Source organism: Salvelinus alpinus, chromosome 33 (assembly GCF_045679555.1).
Source record: "Salvelinus alpinus chromosome 33, SLU_Salpinus.1, whole genome shotgun sequence".
NCBI lineage: Eukaryota > Metazoa > Chordata > Actinopteri > Salmoniformes > Salmonidae > Salvelinus > Salvelinus alpinus.
In genome coordinates, this window is record NC_092118.1 from 23,848,608 (window position 1) to 23,873,401 (window position 24,794).

A 24,794-nucleotide genomic window follows, 5' to 3' on the forward strand; every position below is an offset into this window, starting at 1 on the left:
ATTAATTTGTGACTGTCCATCATCCATTTCATATGATATGTTACGAATTACAATTCGTATGATATGTTACTAATTGCAATTCATACAATATGTTACGAATTTGCAATACATATGACATGTTATGAATTCCAACTTGTTGTGGATAACTTTAGCTAGGTGGCTATGTGGCTAATGCCAACATTAGAAGTTAGGGTTAAGGTTAGGAGTTAGGTTAAAGGATTTTAAGCTTAGGGTTAAGGGGAAGGGTGAGCTAACATGCTAGTTGAAAAGTAGCTAAAAAAGTAGTAAGTAGTTGCAAAGTTGCCAATTATCTACCCTGACTTTTGTTTTTGCCTTAAGTAACATTCTGTCTTATGTAACCATAACAAATGTAATATATCATGCTATTTTGAGTGTCTGGGTGTTTCGTTTACTATTATATGTATAGTCTATGAGACCAAGCTGGATCCGCGGTGACAAAATAAAGCTTTAAAGTTACCAACTTGATCTGTGTGGTGCCAGCTGGCCGGCAAGTTATGCTGCATGTCAACAAATGACCAGAAATCATCATTGGGAAATCAAATCCTCAGAAATAGCAGAATCACGATTTGTTGATTGCTAGAATTGATCGAAGGCTGATCAAAGTTCATCGATAGTCACAGCTAAACTGCCAGCCAATCTTAGCCTTGTAGAGGGAGAAGCATCCTATTGGGTAGAGGCAGGGGATAGAAACATGTGCAAGATGATATAGCCCACATAACTCTTTCACAGAGGAGAGCTTAGTCCAGACAGCAAAGTTAGAGATAGAAAAATGGTATTAATTCAGTTATCATCTCTAGTCTCAGAAGTGTCGCATGGACAGGCTTTCTTAGGTCTGTGTAGTTTACTTATTTCCCTGATTGTTCTTTTGCTGATCCGACAGCTTGTGAAGCAGAGGAGACCCCGAGGATTCCCTCCTGGACCGTCACCTATTCCTGTCATAGGGAACATTATGTCTCTAGCAACAGAACCGCACGTCTTTATGAAGAAACAGAGTGAAATCCATGGGCAGGTACGGTACTTAAATTATTGTGTCAAAGTGGCTTGACTAAACCTAGGCATTTTTTTGTGTTGGCTACTTCTGTGCACCCCATGTAGGCTAGTCTGTTTGTTCTCAAACCGGTTTAACTCTTGCGGTTTAGCCTATTGAGTGTTCATTTGTGAATTTTGCATTACAATAGATGTATTTTATATAGCGCTTTTCATTCCAAAACAGAATCTCAAAGTCGCTTTAATTTCCCTGGTGAAAAAACAGCGAAATAAAATGTCTAATGGTGCGGCAGGTAGCCTAGTGGCAAGAGCATTGGGCTAGTAACCGAAAGGTTGCTGGATCGAATCCCCGAGTTGACAAGGTAAAAATCTGTCGTTCTGCCCCTGAACAAGGCAGTTAACCCACTGTCCCCCGGTAGACCGTCATAGTAAATAAGACTTTGTTAAATAAAGTTTTTTTTTTTTTAATCATCCGGCAGACACATACCATAATTCCTAAGTGTGTCAAAGGTTAGTTAGGGTGGACGCTCCATTCACGTCCCTATGTCTTGCGTCAGCCTAAAAAAAAGAAAAGAAAACTGGACAAAGAGGCTCGCTATTCGCAAAATTATGGCAGGCTCCAGCTGCGCTTGCAGGGTTTCTAAGAAATGGCGAAGGTCCGCTTAGTCAGCATGCCTCGGCAAATAGAGTGAGGGCTACTTTCCTATCTCTAGACTAGCCTAATAAACCCAGCAAAAAAATAAACGTCCTCAGTGAAGAGCACTTTTTGCCAGTCCTGTCTGATCCAGTGACAGTGGGTTTGTGCCCATAGGCGACGTTGTTGCCGGTAATGTCTGGTGAGGACCTGCCTTACAGCAGGCCTACAAACCCTCGGTCCAGCCTCTCTCAGCCTATTGCGGACAGTCTGAGAACTAATGGAGGGATTGTGCGTTCCTGGTGTAACTCGGGCAGTTGTTGTTGCCATTCTGTACCTGTCCTGCAGGTGTGATGTTCGGATGTACCGATCCTGTGCAGGTGTTGTTACACGTGGTCTGCCACTGCGAGGACGACCAGCTGTCCTTCCTGTCTCCCTGTAGCGCTGTCTTAGGCTCTCACAGTACAGCAATGCAATTTATTGCCCTGGCCACATCTGCAGTCCTCATGCCTCCTTGCAGCATGCCTAAGGCACGTTCACGCAGATGTGAAGGGACCCTGGGCATCTTTCTTTCGGTAGAAAGGCCTCTTTAGTGTCCTACGTTTTCATAACTGACCTTAATTGCCTACCGTCTAAGCTGCTAGTGTCTTAACGACTGTTCCACAGGTGCATGTTCATGAATTGTTTATGGTTCATTGAACAAGCATGGGAAACAGTGTTTAAACCCTTTACAAAGAAGATCTGTGAAGTTATTTGGATTTTTACGAATTATCTTTGAAAGACAGGGTCCTGAAAAAGGGATGTTTCTTTTTTTGCTGAGTTTAGATAATTTGCAGTTTAGATGTTATGTCATACTGGACTATAGTCTACTTTTTAAAATCCCAAATTAAACAAATTTAGGGAAATATATGGCATATTATTTTGGATGTCTATTTATTCAAGGATTTTATCTCAGATTTTCAGTCTTGATTTGGGAGGCTACTCAGCAGTGGTTCTGAATGGATATGATGCCATCAGAGAATGCCTGTACCACCAGGGTGATGTCTTTTCTGACCGGCCATCGCTGCCTTTATTTATGAAAATGACCAAAATGGGAGGTAAGAAAGTCAGTTATAATGTATTCTGAATATGGACATTATGACATTGTTATATTGTTATTACAGTGAGGGAAAAAAGTATTTGATCCCCTGCTGATTTTGTACGTTTGCCCACTGACAAAGAAATGATCAGTCTATAATTTTAATGGTAGGTTTATTTGAACAGTGAGAGACAGAATATCAACAAAAAAATCCAGAAAAACGCATGTCAAAAATGTTATGAATTGATTTGCATTTTAATGAGGGAAATAAGTATTTGACCCCTCTGCAAAACATGACTTAGTACTTGGTGGCAAAACCCTTGTTGGCAATCACAGAGGTCAGACGTTTCTTGTAGTTGGCCACCAGGTTTGCACACATCTCAGGAGGGATTTTGTCCCACTCCTCTTTGCAGATCTTCTTCAAGTCATTAAGGTTTCGAGGCTGACGTATGGCAACTCGAACCTTCAGCTCCCTCCACAGATTTTCTATGGGATTAAGGTCTGGAGACTGGCTAGGCCACTCCAGGACCTTAATGTGCTTCTTCTTGAGCCACTCCTTTGTTGCCTTGACCGTGTGTTTTGGGTCATTGTCATGCTGGAATACCCATCCACGACCCATTTTCAATACCCTGGCTGAGGGAAGGAGGTTTTCACCCAAGATTTGACGGTACATGGCTCCGTCCATCGTCCCTTTGATGCGGTGAAGTTGTCCTGTCCCTTTAGCAGAAAAACACCCCCAAAGCATAATGTTTCCACCTCCATGTTTGACGGTGGGGATGGTTTCTTGGGGTCATAGGCAGCATTCCTCCTCCTCCAAACACGGCAAGTTGGGTTGATGCCAAAGAACTCCATTTTGGTCTCATCTGACCACAACACGTTCACCCAGTTGTCCTCTGAATCATTCAGATGTTCATTGGCAAACTTCAGACGGGCATGTATATGTGCTTTCTTGAGCAGGGGGACCTTGCGGGCGCTGCAGGATTTCAGTCCTTCACGGCATAGTGTGTTACCAATTGTTTTCTTGATGACTATGGTCCCAGCTGCCTTGAGATCATTGACAAGATCCTCCTGTGTAGTTCTGGGCTGATTCCTCACCGTTCTCATGATCATTGCAACTCCACGAGGTGAGATCTTGCATGGAGCCCCAGGCTGAGGGAGATTGACAGTTCTTTTGTGTTTCTTCCATTTGCGAATAATCACAGAAACTGTTGTCACCTTCTCACCAAGCTGCTTGGCGATGGTCTTGTAGCCCATTCCAGCCTTGTGTAGGTCTACAATCTTGTCCCTGACATCCTTGGAGAGCTCTTTGGTCTTGGCCATGGTGGAGAGTTTGGAATCTGATTGATTGATTGCTTCTGTGGACAGGTATCTTTTATACAGGTAAGAAACTGAGATTAGGAGCACTCCCTTTAAGAGTGTGCTCCTAATCTCCGTTCGTTACCTGTATGAAAGACACCTGGGAGCCAGAAATCTTTTTGATTGAGAAGGGGTCAAATACTTATTTCCCTCATTAAAATGCAAATCAATTTATAAAATTTTTGACATGCATTTTTCTGGATATTTTTGTTGTTATTCTGTCTCTCACTGTTCAAATAAACCTACCATTAAAATTATAGACTGATAATTTCTTTGTCAGTGGGCAAACGTACAAAATCAGCAGGGGATCAAATACTTTTTTCCCTCACTGTAGTTATTATATGCAAATACAAGCTTGGTGTTATCGAACTCTCTAGGCTATTTGATGGTATTGAGATGAAAATAGGTCCACCTATCCTGAGAATAATATTTAGTATCTTCACACATGCTCAGTAAGGTCTCATTATGTCAGCTCTAATCTCAATATCTTCTTTCTCAGGACTTCTGAATGCTAAATTTGGCAACGGATGGATGGAACATCGTCAACTGGCCAGCAACTCCTTTCGTTACTTTGGCAGTTTTCAAAAGCCCCTCGACCAGAAGATCTTGGAAGAGTGCATGTTTTTCGTGGATGCCATTGACGAACACAAAGGGAAACCCTTTAACCCAAAGCACCTGGTGACCAATGCTGTGTCCAACATCACCAACCTCATCATCTTCGGCGAGCGTTTCACGTACGACAACTGTGACTTCCAGCACATGATCGAGATCTTCAGTGAGAATGTGGAGCTGGCCGTCAGTGGCTGGGCCTTCCTTTACAACGCCTTCCCATGGATCGAGTACCTCCCCTTCGGAAAGCACCAGAAGCTGTTCCGCAACGCAGCCAAGGTCTATAACTTCCTGGAGCAGATCATCAGGCGCTTCTCGGAGGGCAGAGTGTGCAACTTCCCGCGCCACTACATCGATGACTACCTGAACAAGTTGGACAAGAGTGCTGGCGACTTGGGCACCCCGTATTCCAGGGAGAACCTAATCTACTCTGTGGGCGAGCTCATCATCGCAGGCACGGAGACCACCACCAACACCCTACGCTGGGCTATGCTCTACATTGCCCTCTATCCCAACATTCAAGGTCAGTGCACAGTAGGCCTCAGCATCAAGTCCCCTGCCTTGTCCTCACTCAGGCCTCATAGCACCCTGCCTTGTACTTACTCGGGCCTCATAGCACCCTGCTCTGTCCTCATTCAGACCTCATAGCACCCTGCCTTGTCCTTACTCAGTCCTCATAGCACCCTGCCTTGTCCTTACTCAGGTCTCATCATGTCAAGTGGTGCATAAGACCTCCACAACGTCCCTCCATCTCTTCCTGTCCTGTTCTATTCATCTATTTTCAGATGAGGCCTATTCCGGTATTAAGCTCAGTTTCAACGGTTCGCTAACAGGTCATCCTTGGTCTTTCTTTCTCAAATTCTACTCTGGTGTCCAGTAAAGGGACTTGCCTCGTCTTTATTTAACCTTTCTCCAAGCTATAATATACAGCAACTTTTATTTGCAGAAGTTAGATAACTAAGGTATAGATTGTTTTCTTTCAACTGTACAAAGGTATACACTCCCTCCCCTCGGACAGTGAAGCTACAATTGTAAATGTGTCTCTATACTTCACCATTTTAGATTTGAGATCAAATATTTAATATTAGGTGACAGTACAGAATGTCACCTTTTATTTGAGGGTATTTTTATTTATATATATGTATCTATCTGTTTTACCGTTTAGAAATGAAAGCATGTAGCTAATGTAGTTAATCACCCCATTTGAAGACGTCATAAGTATTTGGACAAGTTCACTTAGTGTTTTAACGTAGTAAAAAATTTAGTATTTGGTCCCATATTCCTTGCACACAATGACAACATCAAGCTGTGACTTTAAAAACTTGTTGGATGCATTTACAGCTTGTTTTGGTTGTGTTTCGGATTATGCTTGGCCAAATAGGAAGTGAATGGTGGATAATGTATTGTGTAATTTTGTAGACACTTTTATTGTAATCAAGAATAAAATGTGTTTTTTAACACAGCTACATTAATGTGGATGCTACCACGATTAGGGATATCATGAATTAGAAATAAAATGACTCCAGTCATCCATCATTCATAACCCAAAATCAACCAAACCAAACTCCAAATGTATCCAACGGGTGTGTAGTCACAAGCTTGATGTAGTCATTGCATACTAGAAATATGGGACCAAATACTAAACATTAGACCGCTTTAATACACTATAAGTGAATGTGTCCAAATACATATGACATCTTCAAATGGGAGGACTAGATATGTAAAGTGCTTTCATTTCTAAACGTTAAAACAGATATGAAAATACCCTCAAATGAAAGGTGACATTCTGTACTGTCGCCTTATATGAATCATTTGATAACAAATCCAAAATGGTGGAGAATAGAGCCAAAGTTACAATTTTAGCTTCACTGTCCAAATACATATGGAGGGGAGTGTATGTTTGTACAGTTGAAGTCGGAAGTTTACATACACCTTAGCCAAATACATTTAAACTCAGTTTTTCACAATTCCTGACATTTAATCCTAGTAAGAATTCCCTGTCTTAGGTCAGTTAGGATCACCACGTTATTTTAAGAATGTGAAATGTCAGTATAATAGTAAAGAGAACGATTTATTTCAGCTTTTATTTCTTTAATCACATTCCCAGTGGGTCAGAAGTTTACATACACTCAATTAGTATTTGGTAGCGTTGCCTTTAAATTGTTTAACTTAGGTCAAACGTTTCGGGTAGCCTTCCACAAGCTTCCCACAATAAGTTGGGTGAATTTTGGCCCATTCCTCCTGACAGAGCTGGTGTGACTGAGTCAGGTTTGTAGGCCTCCTTGCTCGCACACACTTTTTCAGTTCTGCCCACATATTTTCTATAGGATTGAGGTCAGGGCTTTGTGATGGCCACTCCAATACCTTGACTTTGTTGTCCTTAAGTCATTTTGCCACAACTTTGGAACTATGCTTGGGGTCATTGTCCATTTGGAAGACCCATTTGCGACCAAGCTTTAACTTCCTGACTGATGTCTTGAGATGTTGCTTCAATATATCCTCATAATCTTCCTTTCTCATGATGCCATCTATTTTGTGAAGTGCACCAGTCCCTCCTGCAGCAAAGCACCCCGACAACATGATGCTGCCGTGCACTTCACGGTGTTCTTGGTGTTCTTCGGCTTGCAAGCCTCCCCCATTTTTCCTCCAAACATAACGATGGTCATTATGGCCAAACAGTTCTATTTTTGTTTCATCAGACCAGAGGACATTTCTCCAAAAAGTGCGATCTTTGTCCCCATGTGCAGTTGCAAACCGTAGTCTGGCTTTTTTATGGCGGTTTTGGCGCAGTGGCTTCTTCCTTGCTGAGCGGCCTTTCAGGTTATGTCGATATAGGACTCGTTTTACTGTGAATATACTTTTGTGCCTGTTTCCTCCAGCATCTTCACAAGGTCCTTTGCTGTTGTTCTGGCATTGATTTGCACTTTTCGCACCAAAGTACGGTCATCTCTAGGAGACAGAACGAGTCTCCTTCTTGAGCGGTATGATGTGTCATGCACAGTAGATGTCCTAACCGACTTGCCAAAACTATAGTTTGTTAACAAGAAATTTGTGGAGTGGTTGAAAAATGCTCCAACCTAAGTATATGTAAACCTCCGACTTCAACTGTATGTACTGTCCCACAAAATTGCTAAACATAGCAAGCCATTCGCTGAGGGTGAATTCATTAAAGAATGTTTTATTGACTCTGCAACAATACTTTGCCCCGACAAGAAAGAGCTGTTTGAAAATGTTTCCCTGTCAAGATAAACAGTGACACGGCGTGTTGAGGACATCGCAGAGAATATGGAACAACAGTTGAAAGACAAGGCAAAGGATTTCACCTATTTCTCCTTGGCCCTGGATGAGAGCAGTGATGCATGTGACATGGCACAGTTGTTGATATTCTTACGAGGCATAACCCCAGACTTTGATATTAAAGAGGAGCTTACTTCAGTGCAGTCAATGAAGAGCACAACCACAGGGAAATATTTATTGGAGGAGGTTAATAAGTGTGTGGCAAAGCTGGGACTGAGTGGGTGCCCAAACTTGACAGGAAAAAACATTGGCCTTTTGAAAAGGATACAAGATCAAGTAGCTGACCTGAACCCAGATCAGAATACATTTTTCTTGCATTGCATTATTCATCAGGAGGTGTTCTGTAAATGTGTTCTGAAAATGAGCCATGTTGTGGATACAGTCACTAAAGTGGTAAACTTCATAAGAGCAAAATCTTTAAACCACAGGCAGTTTGTCTCACTGTTGGAAGAGACAGAGTCGGGTCATGCAGATCTCCCCTTCCACACAAATATGAGAAGGCTGAGTTTGGGGAAGGTGCATAAAAGGGTGTGGGACCTGAAGTCGGAGATTTCTGAGTTTTTGCAAATGAAAGGAAAATATGTGGATTTCCCTCAACTGCAAGATAAAGAATGGTTGGCTGATTTTGCCTTCACAGTGGACATCATGGCTCTCATGAATTAACTGAATTCCAAACTACAAGGGAAGGGCCTTTTTGCACATCAGATGCACAGCCTTGTCAAAGCCTTCAAGGGAAAATTACTCCTCCTGACCTGCCAAGTAGAAGCCAACAATCTCACCCACCTTCTGACACTACAAGTCTGTTCCCTATCAGATGACCAGCGGCAGAAGTATACATCGTTGCTGTGTGCTTTGAACAGTGAGTTTTATTGTCGTTTTGAGGATTTCAAAGTGCTGGAAAATGACATGCTGTTGGTTTCCTCTCCTTTCACCTTCAATGTGGATAACGCTCCCACTGACCTGCATCTTGAGCTTATTGATCTTCAGTCTGATGCAGTGATTGGAGAACTATTCAAAACAATGTCACTGATGAGGTTCTATGCATCTCTCGATGAACAAAACTTTCCAAAGACTCTGGAAGGGGTTTTAGGCTGTTTGGGGCTGTTTGGGGTTTTAGGCTGGGTTTCTGTACAGCACTTTGAGATATCAGCTGATGTAAGAAGGGCTATATAAATACATTTGATTTGATTTGATTTGGAAGTGTCGGGACAAGTTGTAGTTTTTCAAGACAGAGATGCTCTCTTTGCACACTAAGCACACAGCTTTCCTGATACCTCAATAAATAAATATTTCGTTGTCCACTCTTGCTGGAACACCCTACATTCATTATCTACTTTCCTTTTCTATGAAAATCTCATTTTTGTGCAATTTCTAGCTAGCTACTATTTGTAACTGTGACGTGTGTGTCAGCCTTTCAGTCACTGCCCGGTCGTCGTGCAGTTGTTATTTATACGTGCCTTCAAAATAAATGTACCACAAGCGGTGGGAGTGAAATCATTACACAAAGGCGAGTATTCATTTGGCTTTACATTTGAATAACAAATACGTTTTTCAAAACTTTACTATCACAAATCCTTTATGTGATCTGAGCATGATTCCAGGGGCCGTGTTGAATCAGGTCGCGGGCTTTGCCCAGGCCTGTTATAGAGGGTTCAACAGGTCAGCACCCCAGGAGTAAATGTCTGTTGGCTTTTCGTAGTCGAGCTTTCCGAGGTCGAGACAGCAGGTGAGGTAGAGAGAGAGATGCAGGGAGGGAGAGGGTTGAAAACAGCATCTGGTGAACAGATCAGAGTGCCATAGCCACAGGCAAAACAGCAGAAACTGGATCAGCAGCACTACCAGGTGGACTGGGGACAGCCAGGAGTCATCGGGCCAGGTAGTCCTGAGGTATGGTCCTAGGGCTCAGGTCCTCCAAGAGAGAATGATGGGAGAATTAGAGGGAGCATACTTAAGTTCAGGGTCAGGGGACACTGTTGCCCTGTCTGACGATACCCCCGGACAGGCAGGATATCACACCAGCCACTTTGCCATAGCACAGCCCCCACACCACTAGAGGGATATCAACAGACCACCAATTTACTACACTGAGACATGGCTGACTATAGCTCACAAAGATATCCTCCACCGCACGAGCTCAAGGGGGCGCAACACCGGATAGGAAGATCACGTCAGTGACTCAACCCACTCAAGTCGAGTATAGTGAAAAAAGGCATGACGTGTCACAGCCTTTCTAGGGACGGCATGGAAGAGCACTAGTAAGCCAATGAGTAAGCCCCCACTAGTAAGCCGCCATAATAAGGTCAGAGGCAGAGAATTCCAGTGGAGAGACAGGAGCCGGCCAGACAGAGAGCGCAAGGGCGATTCGTCACTCCAGTGCCTTGCAGTTCACCTTCACACTCCTGGGCCAGACTACACTCAATCATAGGGCCTACTAAAGAGATGAGTCTTCAGTAAAGACTAAAAGGTCGATACCGAGTCTGCATTTCTCACATGGATAGGCAGACCATTCCATAAAAAATGAGCTCTAAAGGAGAAAGCCCTGCCTTTAGCTGTTTGCTTAGAAATTCTAGGGACAATAAGGAGACCTGTGTTTTGTGACCGTAGAGTACGTGTAGGTATGTATGGCATGACCAAATCGGAGAGATAGGTATGAGCAAGTCCATGTAATTGACACGTCTACTCCCGCTCCTCCCATCCGGCGTTCGACGTTGCCAGTCTACTAACCACCGGTCCTGGGATCCATCATTACGCACACCTGGTATCCATCATTACGCGCACCTGCAGATCATCATGATACTTACCTTCCTGATTACCTCCTCTATATCTGTCACTCCCTTGGGTTCCTTCCTCAGTTAGTATTGTTCCTGTGTTTACGAGTAAACACCACTCTTATGTTGTCTCGTTTCATGTTTGTTGTTTTATTAAACGTTTCTCCTGCACCTGCTTCGCGACTCACAGTGTCATCGTTACAGTAATGCTTTGTAGGTTAGCAGTAAAACCTTGAAATTAGCCTTAGCCTTAACAGGAAGTCAAAAAGTAGAGAGGCTAGCACTGGAGTAATATGATACAATGTTGTGGTTCTAATCAAGGTACTAGCAGCCGTATTTCAAATCAAATCAAATTGTATTAGTCACATGCGCCGAATACAACAGGTGTAGACCTTACAGTGAAATACTTACTTACGAGCCCCTAACCAACAATGCAGATCAAAAAAATACGGATAAGAATAAGAAATAAAAGTAACAAGTAATTAAAGAGCAGCAGTAAAATAACAATAGCGAGACTATGTACAGGGGAGTACCTGTACAGTCAATGTGTTGGGGCACTGGTTAGTTGAGGGAATATGTACATGTACAGTAGGTAGAGTTATTAAAGTGACTATGCATAGATGATAACAACAGAGAGTAGCAGCGGTGTAAAAGGGGTGGGAGGGGCAATGACAATAGTCTGGGTAGCCATTTGATTAGGTGTTCAGGAGTCTTGTGGCTTGGGGGTAGAAGCTGTTTAGAAGCCTCTTGGACCATATACATATGAGATGAGTAATGTAGGGTATGTAAACATTATATTAAGTGGCATTGATTAAAGTGGCTAGTGATACATTTTTACATCAATTTCCATTATTAAAGTGGCTGGAGTTGAGTCAGTATGTTGGCAGCAGCCACACAATGTTAGTGGTGGCTGTTTAACAGTCTGATGGCCTTGAGATAGGAGCTGTTTTTCAGTCTCTCGGTCCCTGCTTTGATGCACCTGTACTGACCTCGCCTTCTGGATGATAGCGGGGTGAACAGGCAGTGGCTCGGGTGGTTGTTGTCCTTGATGATCTTTATGGCCTTCCTGTGACATCGGGTGGTGTAGGTGTCCTGGAGGGCAGGTAGTTTGCCCCCGGTGATGCGTTGTGCAGACCTCACTACCCTCTGGAGAGCCTTACGGTTGTGGGCGGAGCAGTTGCCGTACCAGGCGGTGATACAGCCCGACAGGATGCTCCCGATTGTGCATCTGTAGAAGTTTGTGAGTGCTTTTGGTAACAAGCCGAATTTCTTCAGCCTCCTGAGGTTGAAGAGGCGCTGCTGCGCCTTCTTCACAACGCTGTCTGTGTGGGTGGACCAATTCAGTTTGTCCGTGATGTGTACGCCGAGGAACTTAAAACTTACTACCCTCTCCACTACTGTCCCGTCGATGTGGATAGGGGGGTGCTCCCTCTGCTGTTTCCTGAAGTCCACAATCATCTCCTTTGTTTTGTTGACGTTGAGTGTGAGGTTGTTTTCCTGACACCACACTCCGAGGGCCCTCACCTCCTCCCTGTAGGCCTACTCGTCGTTGTTGGTAATCAAGCCTACCACTGTAGTGTCGTCCGCAAACTTGATGATTGGGTTGGAGGCGTGCATGGCCACACAGTCGTGGGTGAACAGGGAGTACAGGAGAGGGCTCAGAACGCACCCTTGTGGGGCCCCAGTGTTGAGGATCAGCGGGGTGGAGATGTTGTTACCTACCCTCACCACCTGGGGGCGGCCCGTCAGGAAGTCCAGTACCCAGTTGCACAGGGCGGGGTCGAGACCCAGGGTCTCGAGCTTGATGACGAGTTTGGAGGGTACTATGGTGTTAAATGCTGAGCTGTAGTCGATGAACAGCATTCTCACATATTCCTCTTGTCCAGATGGGTTAGGGCAGTGTGCAGTGTGGTTGAGATTGCATCGTCTGTGGACCTATTGGGGCGGTAAGCAAATTGGAGTGGGTCTAGGGTGTCAGGTAGGGTGGAGGTGATATGGTCCTTGACTAGTCTCTCAAAGCACTTCATGATGACGGAAGTGAGTGCTACGGGGCGGTAGTCGTTTAGCTCAGTTACCTTAGCTTTCTTAGGAACAGGAACAATGGTGGCCCTCTTGAAGCATGTGGGAACAGCAGACTGGGATAAGGATTGATTGAATATGTCCGTAAACACACCAGCCAGCTGGTCTGCGCATGCTCTGAGGACGCGGCTGGGAATGCCGTCTGGGCCTGCAGCCTTGCGAGGGTTAACACGTTTAAATGTTTTACTCACCTCAGCTGCAGTGAAGGAGAGCCCGCAGGTTTTGGTAGTGGGCCGTGTCAGTGGCACTGTATTGTCCTCAAAGCGAGCAAAAAAGTTATTTTGTCTGTCTGGGAGCAAGACATCCTGGTCCGCGACGGGGCTGGTTTTCTTTTTGTAATCCGTGATTGACTGTAGACCCTGCCACATACCTCGTGTCTGAGCCGTTGAATTGCGACTCTACTTTGTCTCTGTACTGACACTTAGCTTGTTTGATTGCCTTGCGGAGGGAATAGCTACACTGTTTGCCCAGCCCGGCGGAGATACAATCTTCGGCAAAATCATTTGCAAGGAGATTCCTGCAAAAATATTATTTGAAGATGTTTCCGGTCACCTTGCCCTGATTAAAAGCAGTGGTTCGCGCTTTCAGTTTCGTGCGAATGCTGCCATCAATCCACGGTTTCTGGTTTGGGAATGTTTTAATCGTTGCTGTGGGTATAACGTCGCCGATGCACTTTCTAATGAACTCGCTCACCGAATCAGCGTATTCGTCAATGTTGTTGTTGGACGCAATGCGGAACATATCCCAATCCACGTGAACGAAGCAGTCTTGAAGCGTGGAATCAGATTGGTCGGACCAGCGTTGAACAGACCTGAGCGCGGGAGCTTCTTGTTTTAGTTTCTGTCTGTAGGCTGGAAGCAACAAAATGGAGTAGTGGTCAGCTTTTCCGAAAGGAGGGTGGGGGAGGGCCTTATATGCGTCGCGGAAGTTAAAATAACAATGATCCAGGGTTTTACCAGCTCTGGTAGCACAATCGATATGCTGATAGAATTTAGGGAGTCTTGTTTTCAGATTAGCCTTGTTAAAATCCCCAGCTACAATGAATGCAGCCTCAGGATATGTGGTTTCCAGTTTACATAGAGTCAAATGAAGTTCGTTCAGGGCCATCGATGTGTCTGTTTGGGGGGGAATATATACGGCTAATCGAAGAGAATTCCCTTGGTAGATAATGCGGTCGACATTTGATTGTGAGGAATTCTAAGTCAGGTGAACAGAAGGACTTGAGTTCCTGTATGTTGTTATGATCACACCACGTCTCGTTAATCATTAGGCATACCCCCCCGCCCCTCTTCTTACCAGAAAGATGCTTGTTTCTGTCGGCGCGATGCGTGAAGAAACCAGCTGGCTGCACCGACTCCGTTAGCGTCTCTCGAGTGAGCCATGTTTCCGTGAAGCAAAGAACGTTACAGTCTCTGATGTCTCTCTAAAATGCTACCCTTGCTCGGATTTCATCAACCTTGTTGTCAAGAGACTGGACATTGGCGAGTAATATGCTAGGGAGTGGTGCGCGATGTGCCCGTCTCCGGAGCCTGACCAGAATACCGCTTCGGGGTCTCTGGCTGGGATCCGATCCATTGTCCAGGGTGGAAGGCAAAACACAGTATCCGCTTCGGGAGAGTCATATTCCTGGTAGTAATGATGGTGAGTTGACATTGCTCTTATATTCAGTAGTTCCTCCCGACTGTATGTAATGAAACCTAAGATTACCTGGGGTACCAATGTAAGAAATAACACGTAAAAAAACAAAATACTGCATAGTTTCCTAGGAACGCGAAGCGAGGCGGCCATCTCTGTCGGCACCGGATGTACTAAAGGCTGTACCAAATGATGTACTAAACGCGAAGCGAGGCGGCCATCTCTGTCGGCGCCGGATGTACTAAAGGCTGTACTAAAGGATGTACTAAAGCCTGATATAGAGGTCCTGGGTGGCAGGAAGCTTGGCCCCAGTGATGTACTGGGCCATTCGCACTACCCTCTGTAGTGCCTTGCGTTTGGAGTCCGAGCAGTTGCCATACCAGGCAGTGATGCAACCAGTCAGGATGCTCTTGATGGTGCAGCTGTAGAGCCTTTTGAGGATCTGAGGACCCATGCCACATCTTTTCAGTCTCCTGGGGGGGAATAGATTTTGTCGTGCCCTCTTCATGACTGTCCTGTCTTGGGGTGCTTGGACCATGTTAGTTTGTTGGAGATGTGGATACCAAGGAACTTGAAGCTCTCAACCTGCTCCATTGCAGCCCTGTCGATGAGAATTCCTTTTTCCTGTAGTCCACAATCATCTCCTTTGTCTTGATCACGTTGAGGGAGAGGTTGTTGTCCTGGCACCACACGGCCAGGTCTCTGACCTCCTCCCTATAGGCTGTCTCGCCGTTGTCGGTGATCAGGCCTACCACTGTTGTGTCATTGGCAAACTTAATGAGGGTGTTGGAGTTCCAGTCATGAGTGAACAGGGTGTACAGGAAGGGTCTGATCACGCACCCTTGATGGGCCCCTGTGTTGAGGATCAGCGTGGCAGATGTGTTGTTACCTACCCTTACCACCTGGGGCTGGCCCGTCAGGAAATCCAGCTTATTGATGAGCTTTGAGGGCACTATGGTGTTGAATGCTGAGCTGTAGTCAATGAATATCATTCTCATGTAGGTGTTCCTTTTCTCCAGGTGGGAAAGGGCAGTGTGGAGTGCAATTGAGATTGCATCATCTGTGGATCTGTTGGGGCGGTATGCAAATTGGAGTGGGTCTAGCGTTTCTGGGACAATGGTGTTGATGTGAGCCATGACCAGCCTTTCAAAGCACTTCATGGCTACAGACGTGAGTGCTACGGGTCGGTAGTCATTTAGGCAGGTTACCTTGGTGTTCTTGGGTACAGGCACTATGGTGGTCTGTATTTTGCATTAACTGAAGTTTATTTAGTGCTTTATCCGGATAACCAGAGAGTGGAGCATTGCAGTAGTCTAATTGAAAGTTACAAAAGCATGGATTAGTTTACTGCATCATTTTTGTACAAAGTTACAGATTTTTGCAATGTTACAAAAATGGAAAAAAGCTACCCTTGAATTATTCTTAATATGTTCGTCAAAAGAGAGTCCAGAGCAATGCAGAGGTCCAACTGAGACAACTATACAACCATCAACATTCATTTTTAGATCAAACAGCAGATCTCTTTGTTTCTTGGGACCTAGAACTTGCATCTCTGTTTTGTCCGAGTTTAAAAGTAAAACATTTGCCGCCATCCACTTCCTTATGTCTGAAACACAAGCTTCCAGGGTAGGCAATTTTGGGGCTTCACCATGTTTAATCGAAATGTTCAGCTGTGGGTCATCCGCATAGCAGTGGAAGTTGACATTGTGTTTCCGAATGACATCACCAAGAGGTAGAATGTATAGTGAAAATAATAGTGGTCCTAAAATGGAACCTTGAGGAACACCGAAACTTACAATTGATTTGTGAGAGGACAAATCATCCAAAGAGAGTAAATTATATATTTTCCGACAGATAAGATCTAAACCAGGCAAGAACTTGTCCGTGTAGACCAAAGAGGGTTTCCAATCTCTTAAAAATAATGTGGTGATCAATGGTGTCAAAAGCGGCACTAAGGTCTAGGAGCACAATCACAGATGCAGAGCCTTGGTCTGATGCCATTAAAAGGTCATTTACCACCTTCAAGAGTGCCGTCTCAGTACTATGATGGGGTCTAAAACCAGACTTGAGCGTTTCCTTTATAGTCGTGGCCAAAAGTTTTGAGAATGACACAAATATTAATTTTCACAAAGTCTGCTGCCTCAGTTTGTATGATGGCAATTTGCATATACTCCAGAATGTTATGAAGAGTGATCAGATGAATTGCAATTAATTGCAAAGTCCCTCTTTACCATGCAAATCAACTGAATCCCCCAAAAACATTTCCACTGCATTTCAGCCCTGCCACAAAAGGACCAGCTGACATCATGTCAGTGATTCTCTCGTTAACACAGGTGTGAGTGTTGACGAGGACATGGCTGGAGAACACTCTGTCATGCTGATTGAGTTCAAATAACAGACTGGAAGCTTCAAAAGGAGGGTGGTGCTTGGAATCATTGTTCTTCCTCAGTCAACCATGGTTACCTGCAAGGAAACACGTGCCGTCATCATTGTTTTGCACAAAAAGGGCTTCACAGGCAAGGATATTGCTGCCAGTAAGATTACACCTAAAGCAACCATTTATCGGATCATCAAGAACTTCAAGGAGAACGGTTCAATTGTTGTGAAGAAGGCTTCAGGGCACCCAAGAAAGTCCAGCAAGCGTCAGGACCGTCTCCTAAAGTTGATTCAGCTGCGGGATTGGGGCACCACCAGTACAGATCTTGCTCAGGAATGGCAGCAGGCAGGTGTGAGTGCATCTGCACGCACAGGGAGGCGAAGACTTTTGGAGGATGGCCTGGTGTCAAGAAGGGCAGCAAAGAAGCCACTTCTCTCCAGGAAAAACATCAGGGACAGACTGATATTCTGCAAAAGGTACAGGGATTGGACTGCTGAGGACTGGGGTAAAGTCATTTTCTCTGATGAATCCCCTTTCCGATTGTTTGGGGCATCCGGAAAAAAGCTTGTCCGGAGAAGACAAGGTGAGCGCTACCATCAGTCCTGTGTCATGCCAACAGTAAAGCATCCTGAGACCATTCATGTGTGGGGTTGCTTCTCAGCCAAATGAGTGGGCTCACTCACAATTTTGCCTAAGAACACAGCCATGAATAAAGAATGGTACCAACACATCCTCCGAGAGCAACTTCTCCCAACCATCAAGGAACAGTTTGGTGACGAACAATGCCTTTTCCAGCATGATGGAGCACCTTGCCATAAGGCAAAAGTGATAACTATGTGGCTCGGGGAACAAAACATCGATGTTTTGGGTCCATGGCCAGGAAACTCCCCAGACCTTTAATTGACTTGTGGTCAATCCTCAAGAGGCGGGTGGACAAACAAATACCCACAAATTCTGACAAACTCCAAGCATTGATTATGCAAGAATGGGCTGCCATCAGTCAGGATGTGGCCCAGAAGTTAATTGACAGCATGCCAGGGCGGATTGCAGAGGTCTTGAAAAAGAAGGGTCAACACTGCAAATATTGACTCTTTGCATCAACTTCATGTAATTGTCAATAAAAGCCTTTGACACTTATGAAATGCTTGTAATTATACTTCAGTATTCCATTGTAACATCTGACAAAAATATCTAAAGACACTGAAGCAGCAAACTTTGAGAAAATTAATATTTGTGTCATCCTCAAAACTTTTGGCCACGACTATACAGTATTTGTCTTCAGGAAGGAGGTGAGTTGCTGCACAACAGCTTTTTGTAAAAATTTCGAGAGGAATGGGAGATTCGATATAGGTCGATAGTTTTTTAAATTTTCCGGGTCAAAGTTTGGCTTTTTCAGGAAAGGCTTTTTTAGCTAGTTTGGTACACATCCGGAGGATAGGGAGCTGTTTATTGTGATCAACATAGCAGGGCCAAGCACAGGAAGTAGCTCTTTCAGTAGTGTAGTCGGAATAGGGTCCATTAGGCACCTATTCAGCGTAGAACTTTCTTGTATACTGGAGCCTCAGAATGGAATGAGTTGCATCTGCCCATAAAAACGACGTCCTCTCTGGGAAGCTTTAAAAATAAGTTTAATGTCTTCTGTGCCCATATGACGATGTAATTGCAATGATGAGATAGATGTTCTTTATGTTTTATTATCACAATGCCATACTGTGTCCAACTTGCCTAGCCATCTTGTCTCAAGAGGACCACAATGGAAATAACTTTGTGTGTTATCCTCCATGATTTTACTCATGTGCATGTATGGCTTTTTCAAGTTGTGTGGGCTTGTTTTTAAATAATGGTAGAATTAAACTAAACAAGGGTAGGGGACAGGTTAAAAGAAAGATTTTTAAGCACTGAGACATGGATTACAGTGGCAAGAAATAGTAGGTGAACCCTTTGGAAATACCTGGATTTCTGCATAAATTGGTCATAAAATTTGATCTGATCTTCATCTAGGTCACAACAGTAGACAAACACAGTCTGCTTAAACTAATAACACACAAACAATTATACGTGTTCATTTATTTATTGAACACACCGTGTAAACATTCACAGTGCAGGGTGGAAAAAGTATGTGAACCCTTGGATTTAATAACTGGTTGACCCTCCTTTGGCAGCAATAAACTCAACCAAACGTTTTCTGTAGTTGCGGATCAGACCTGCACAACGGTCAGGAGGAATTTTGGATCATTCCTCTTTACAAAACTGTTTCAGTTCAGCAATATTCTTGGGATGTCTGGTGTGAACTGCTCTCTTGGGGTCATGCCACAGCATCTCAGGTTGAGGTCAGGACTCTGACTGGGTCACTTCAGAAGGCATATTTTCTTCTGTTGATGCCATTCTGTTGTTGATTTACTTCTGTGTTTTGGGTCGTTGTCCTGTTGCATCACCCAAATTCTGTTGAGCTTCAATTGGCGGACAGATAGCCTTACATTCTCCTGCAAAATGTCTTGATAAACTCCCTCCACCATACTTTACAGTTGAGATATGAGGTTTTGATGTTGGTGTGCAGTGCCTTTTTTTCTCCACACATAGTGATGTGTGTTCCTTCCAAACAACTCAACTGTAGCTTCGTCTGTCCACAGAATATTTTGCCAGTAGCACTATGGAACATCCAGGTGCACTTTTGCAAACTTCAGACTTGCAGCAATGTTTTTTTTGGACAGCAGTGGCTTCTTCCGTGGTGTCCTCCCATGAACACCATTCTTGTTTAGTGTTTTACGATGAGTTTACGATACAACAGAGATGTTAGCATGTCCCAGAGATTTCTGTAAGTCTTTAGCTGACACTCTAGGATTCTTAACCTCATTGAGCATTCTGTGCTGTGCTCTTGCAGTCATATTTGCAGGATGGCCACTCCTAGGGAGAGTAGCAACTGTGCTGAACTTTCTCCATTTATAGACAATTGGTCTTACCGTGGACTGATCAACATCAAGGCTTTTAGAGATACTTTTGTAACCCTTTCCAGCTTTATGCAAGTCAACCATTCTTAATCTTAGGTCTTCTGAGATCTCTTTTGTTTGAGGCATGGTTCACATCAGGCAATGCTTCTTGTGAATAGCAAACTCAAATGTTGTGAGGGTTTTTTATAGGGCAAGGCAGCTCTAACCAACATCTCCAATCTCGTCTCATTGATTGGACTCCAGGTTAGCTGACTCCTGACTCCAATTAGCTTTTGGAGAAGTCATTAGCCTAGGGGTTCACATACTTTTTCCAACCAAACCAAACAAGACAAGAAAAATACAATAATTTGTGTTATTAGTTTAAGCACACTATGTTTGTCTATTGTTGTGACTTAGATGAAGATCAGATCAAATTTGATGACCAATTTATGCAGAAATCCAGGTAATTCCAAAGGGTTCACATACTTTTTCTTGCCACTGTATATATGTGTGCCATTCAGAGAGTGAATGGACAAGACAAAATATTTAAGTGCCTTTGAACGGGGTATGGTAGTTGGTGCCAGACGCTCCGTTTTGTGTCAAGAACTGCAACGTTGCTGGGATTTTCACACTCAACAGTTTCCCGTGTATTTTAGGAATGGTCCACCACCCAAAGGACATCTAGCCAATTTGACACAACTGTGGGAAGGGTTTGTATTTGTATTTTTTAGGGATCCCCTTGGCAGCAGCTACTCTTCCTGGGGTCCAAACATATTCAAGCACTTACATTACATATAAAATATAAAACAGTACATCATATAACATTATTACACCAATACATATCTACAATACAAAATGTTTAATACCACCATACGACAATATAACAATGTATTCATATGCATGTGTCTGTACCTGTGTGTGTCTCTTCACGGTCCCCGTTGTGCCATAAGGTGTATTTTGTCCTGTTTTTTAAATCTGATTCTACTGCTTGCATCAGTTACCTGATGTGGAATAGAGTTCCATGTAGTCATGGCTCTATGTAGTACGGTGCGCCTCCCATAGTCTGTTCTGGTCTTGGGGACTCTCTTCAGAGTCCCCACCTCTGGTGGCATGTCTTGTGGGGTATGCATGGGTGTCAGCTTGTTAACACCTCTTACAAAAACAAATAGTCAAGAAGTCAATCTCTCCTCCACTTTGAGCCATGAGAGATTGACATGCACGTCATTAATGTTAGCTCTCTGTGTACTTTTAAGGGCCACCCATGCTGCCCTGTTCTGAGCCAACTAATATTTTCCTAAGTTCCTCTTTGTGGCAGCTGACCACACTACTGAACAGTAGTCTAGGTGCGACAAAACTAGGGCCTGTAGGATCTGCCTTGTTGATAGTGTTGTTAAGAAGGCAGAGCAGCGCTTTATTATGGATTGGAGTCAACATGGGCCAGTATCCCTGTGGAATACTTTCAACACCTTGTAGAGTCCATGCCCCAACAAACTGAGGTTGTTCTGAGGGCAAAAGGGGGTGCAACTCAATATTAGGAAGGTCTCCTTAATGTTTTGTATACTCAGTGTATGTCTGTAGATACTAGACAAGAGTTGAGGAAGCAGATAGAACATTGTGGTGATAAGGTATTGACCGTTTGCTGCTGGTGTTTCCTCTGTGTAGAGAAGGTGCATAAGGAGATGGACAGTGTGCTGGGAAGTGAGAAGTCCCCCTCGCTGGCAGACAAAAAGAGGATGCCCTATGTGGAAGCGGTGCTACATGAGGTCCTGCGCTTCTGTAACATTGTGCCCCTGGGCATCTTCCGCGCCACCACTCAGGACACACTGGTGAGCGGCTACAACATCCCCAAAGGCACCATGGTCATCACCAACCTGTACTCTGTGCACTTTGATGAAAAGTACTGGTGCGACCCTGGAACCTTCTCACCACATCGCTTCCTGGACAGCAATGGAAACTTTGTCCGACGGGAAGCATTCTTACCCTTCTCTCTGGGTGAGTCTGGCTTCTTTCCACTCTTAGGCCCCCAAAGAGAGTAGCACAGACTCTCACACACATACTGTACACACCCTCTCACTTGAATGCCTCTCCTCTTGCCTAATCTAAATGGTAATGTTTAAATACAGGGTTAATAGTCATCATGGGCATGAAATTCCAATATATTAGAGATTCTTCTGTGTGTTTGTATGCTTTTTAGGCAGTAGTTCTGAAAGTAGCACTCATGAGCCAAAAGTGGTCGCCGAATATTGCATACTACGTCACATATGTGCAGATATGTGCACCACGTCATTGCTCTCTCTCTGTGCTTTGTCCACTGAGCTGGACCCGCCCTGCAACCTCATTGGATAATGCTGGGCAGGCCTCTTGCTACCTGTCACTCAAATGTGAGAGGCCGAAGCTCATTGGCTAGAACTCAAATTGCTCGGGTGCTGGCCCACATGGAGGGAAATGTAGGGAAAATAACACAGCACAGCTTCAATAAAACAGTTACTTTCAAACTAGGGATTTCATGTCTAATTGAGGTAAGACAGTAATTCTGCTCATAGATACTTTACCGGAGCATGTCTTTAACCGTATACCCCAGCTATGATCTCATTTCATTTTACCTACAATGAGTCAAATGTAATAAAAGCTAGAGCCTCTCCGGTATTACAACAACCTTATGGGTATGAAGGCCCAGTAATCTATTTGAGCACTTAATTAATAGACTGGTGAGCAAGCCAGTCCCTGGGGCTATTGCAGACTACAATGCTGCCATTAATAAAGGAAAGTACTGTTAAGACAGAAAAACACCACCATGTCAGTTCAAACAAAACAAATTCTCAGTCATACCACCCATACATGTGGTTCCCTCTATTGCTCAACTTGCACTGTGTATGCAAGTGTAAACCTTTTCCCATCCATATCATATCATTGGATTAACCTATATCCTAGTAAGGTAAAGACTAAACAGCTGATAACAGTGATAGTAAAGGACCTTTACTATCACTTAACAGATACATTGAGTACAGTAGATATGTTGTATTGGTTGAATGTTCACTGGAAAACAGTAGTCAGTAGTAGCTGGTGTCACTAAATCAACGTACGGCTCATTGTAATGGCTGGAATGGAATGGTTTGATACCGTTCCATTGATTTCATGTCAGCCATTACGACGAGCAGTCCTCCTTCACCAGCCTCCTCTGAGTAGAGTAGATGATACAAAGTATGACTTGATCTTCACAAAACTCAATCCATGTTGTGTGGTTTGTTCTCAGGGAAGCGTCACTGTTTGGGCGAGCATCTGGCCAGGATGGAGATGTTCCTGTTCTTCACCACCATGCTGCAGCGCTTCCACCTGCAGTTCCCCCCCGGCACAGTGCCAAGCCTCACCCCCAAACTGGGCATGACCCTGCAGCCGCTGCCTTACTCCATCTGCGCCGTCCGCAGGCAGCAGTGACTGATTCTCAGAAGGCACAGCCCGAAGGGGTGGGGGGGTTGGGGGTTTAGTCAGAACAGAACAGGGCTCTAGAGCTTGGACTCCTACCCTGACCTCCAGGGTCTGAACTCCAGTGTTTTACACAGAACTGCTAGAATTCTAAACATCAACCAATGGTTGTTTCTGAGCAATTGCATGTTTGCACAGCACCATTTGCAAAGTCACAGGATCACCAGAAATGTTACTGGCAAGATCCTGAAATATCAGGTGGAACTTCTCAGTAAGTTTAATCGAGAAGATAAGTGTGAATATTTAAACAATACATGCAGACATATACTATGAATTAACCTTGAATTAGAATTTACTTTTTATCTGTGTCCTTATAATCACGTCTCATCTTCCCTGCGGGATTACATCAATGATTGACAGGATGGACCTCTATGATGGTTCACAGCCCTGTCTTCTCTCTCTCAGCCTGCCTAAATGAGAAATGGGAACATTACCCACTGGGCACACACTGGTTGAATCATTGTTGTTTCCATGTCACGTTGAATTGATGTCTGTTCCCAGTGGGTATTTTCAGCTGTTTCTACAGCACAGTGAAAATAAGTAGACTAGCAGCCAGCCTTTCCTAGAAGGCTCTGGACATGGAGTTTAGTCTGGATCAGCGCCATATCAAGCAGTCTGAACTAACAATGAACCTGATCTCTAAGGATTCTTCCATGGCAAAGCCTTCTCTCAGAACGCTACTGCAATATCCGTTGAAAATGTCTTTATGTGATACTGTCCTTTAAGTAAATTTTACTTTTGTCTATTATGGTCATACTTTGTAATAAGAACAATGCCATTTTGGTGCTCTAGTTACCTTTTTTACAATGTTTATAGTGTGCCTTTCCTAAGAGCAATTCAAGTTACATATGTTTTATGCCGCTTGTTCTTTTTCTTCAACGTGCTGACAGTATTTCTCTCAATAGGTTATAGGTCTATGTTTTCTCTCCAAAAAATCTTCCCATCTAAACTACAGTACAGGGCTACTCAGACATGGACTTTTGCAGTGACCCGGCAGAATGTGTCCAGACTGGGTCGTCCAGGGATACAGACACAGCCATTATAAATAATCTTCATGTGGTTGGAGCTGAGCCTGGGGGGGCGTCACCCATTTCCTTAAGTGACCTCTCACTTCTACTCTTTACTCAACAGACCAAAGGGCTGGAAAAAAAACTCCAATGCAATGCTGTGCTGTGCATACATCAGACTTACTGGGTAATATTTCATATTGATTTGATGCCTCTAGCTATTTTTGGCACCCAGCATACCTCTATTATTAACTAGTAACTGCACTTCTCAGAAAGTTATGCTGAGGTAGACAGACTGCCAATTCACCTGGATGAGCGCCTTGTCTGTGTGCATTGGAAATATTGAAACTGTGACATTGCAGTCATTTCAGCAAACATCAGTGTTCCAACTGTGGTTGTCAGCAGGAGGATCTAAACACTAAGGGCAAAGTTATAGTACAGTTACATTCAAGGGGATTTTTATGCCACACACACATACACACAGTTACATTCAAGGAGATTTTTATGCCACACTCAGCACACACAACCAGTTACAA

General features: G+C 44.0%; 1 protein-coding gene across 1 annotated transcript; it reads left to right on the forward strand.

Moving 5' to 3' along the window:
* Positions 1-753: 753 nt before the first annotated feature.
* LOC139563039 (vitamin D 25-hydroxylase-like) lies at positions 754-23,996 on the forward strand. Its single transcript, XM_071381296.1, has 5 exons — positions 754-1,030; positions 2,598-2,739; positions 4,576-5,208; positions 21,431-21,760; positions 23,022-23,996. Exons 1-5 carry the CDS (start codon positions 791-793, stop codon positions 23,201-23,203), a joined length of 1,527 nt encoding a protein of 508 aa, XP_071237397.1. The 5' UTR covers positions 754-790; the 3' UTR covers positions 23,204-23,996.
* The last annotated feature ends 798 nt before the right edge of the window (positions 23,997-24,794 follow it).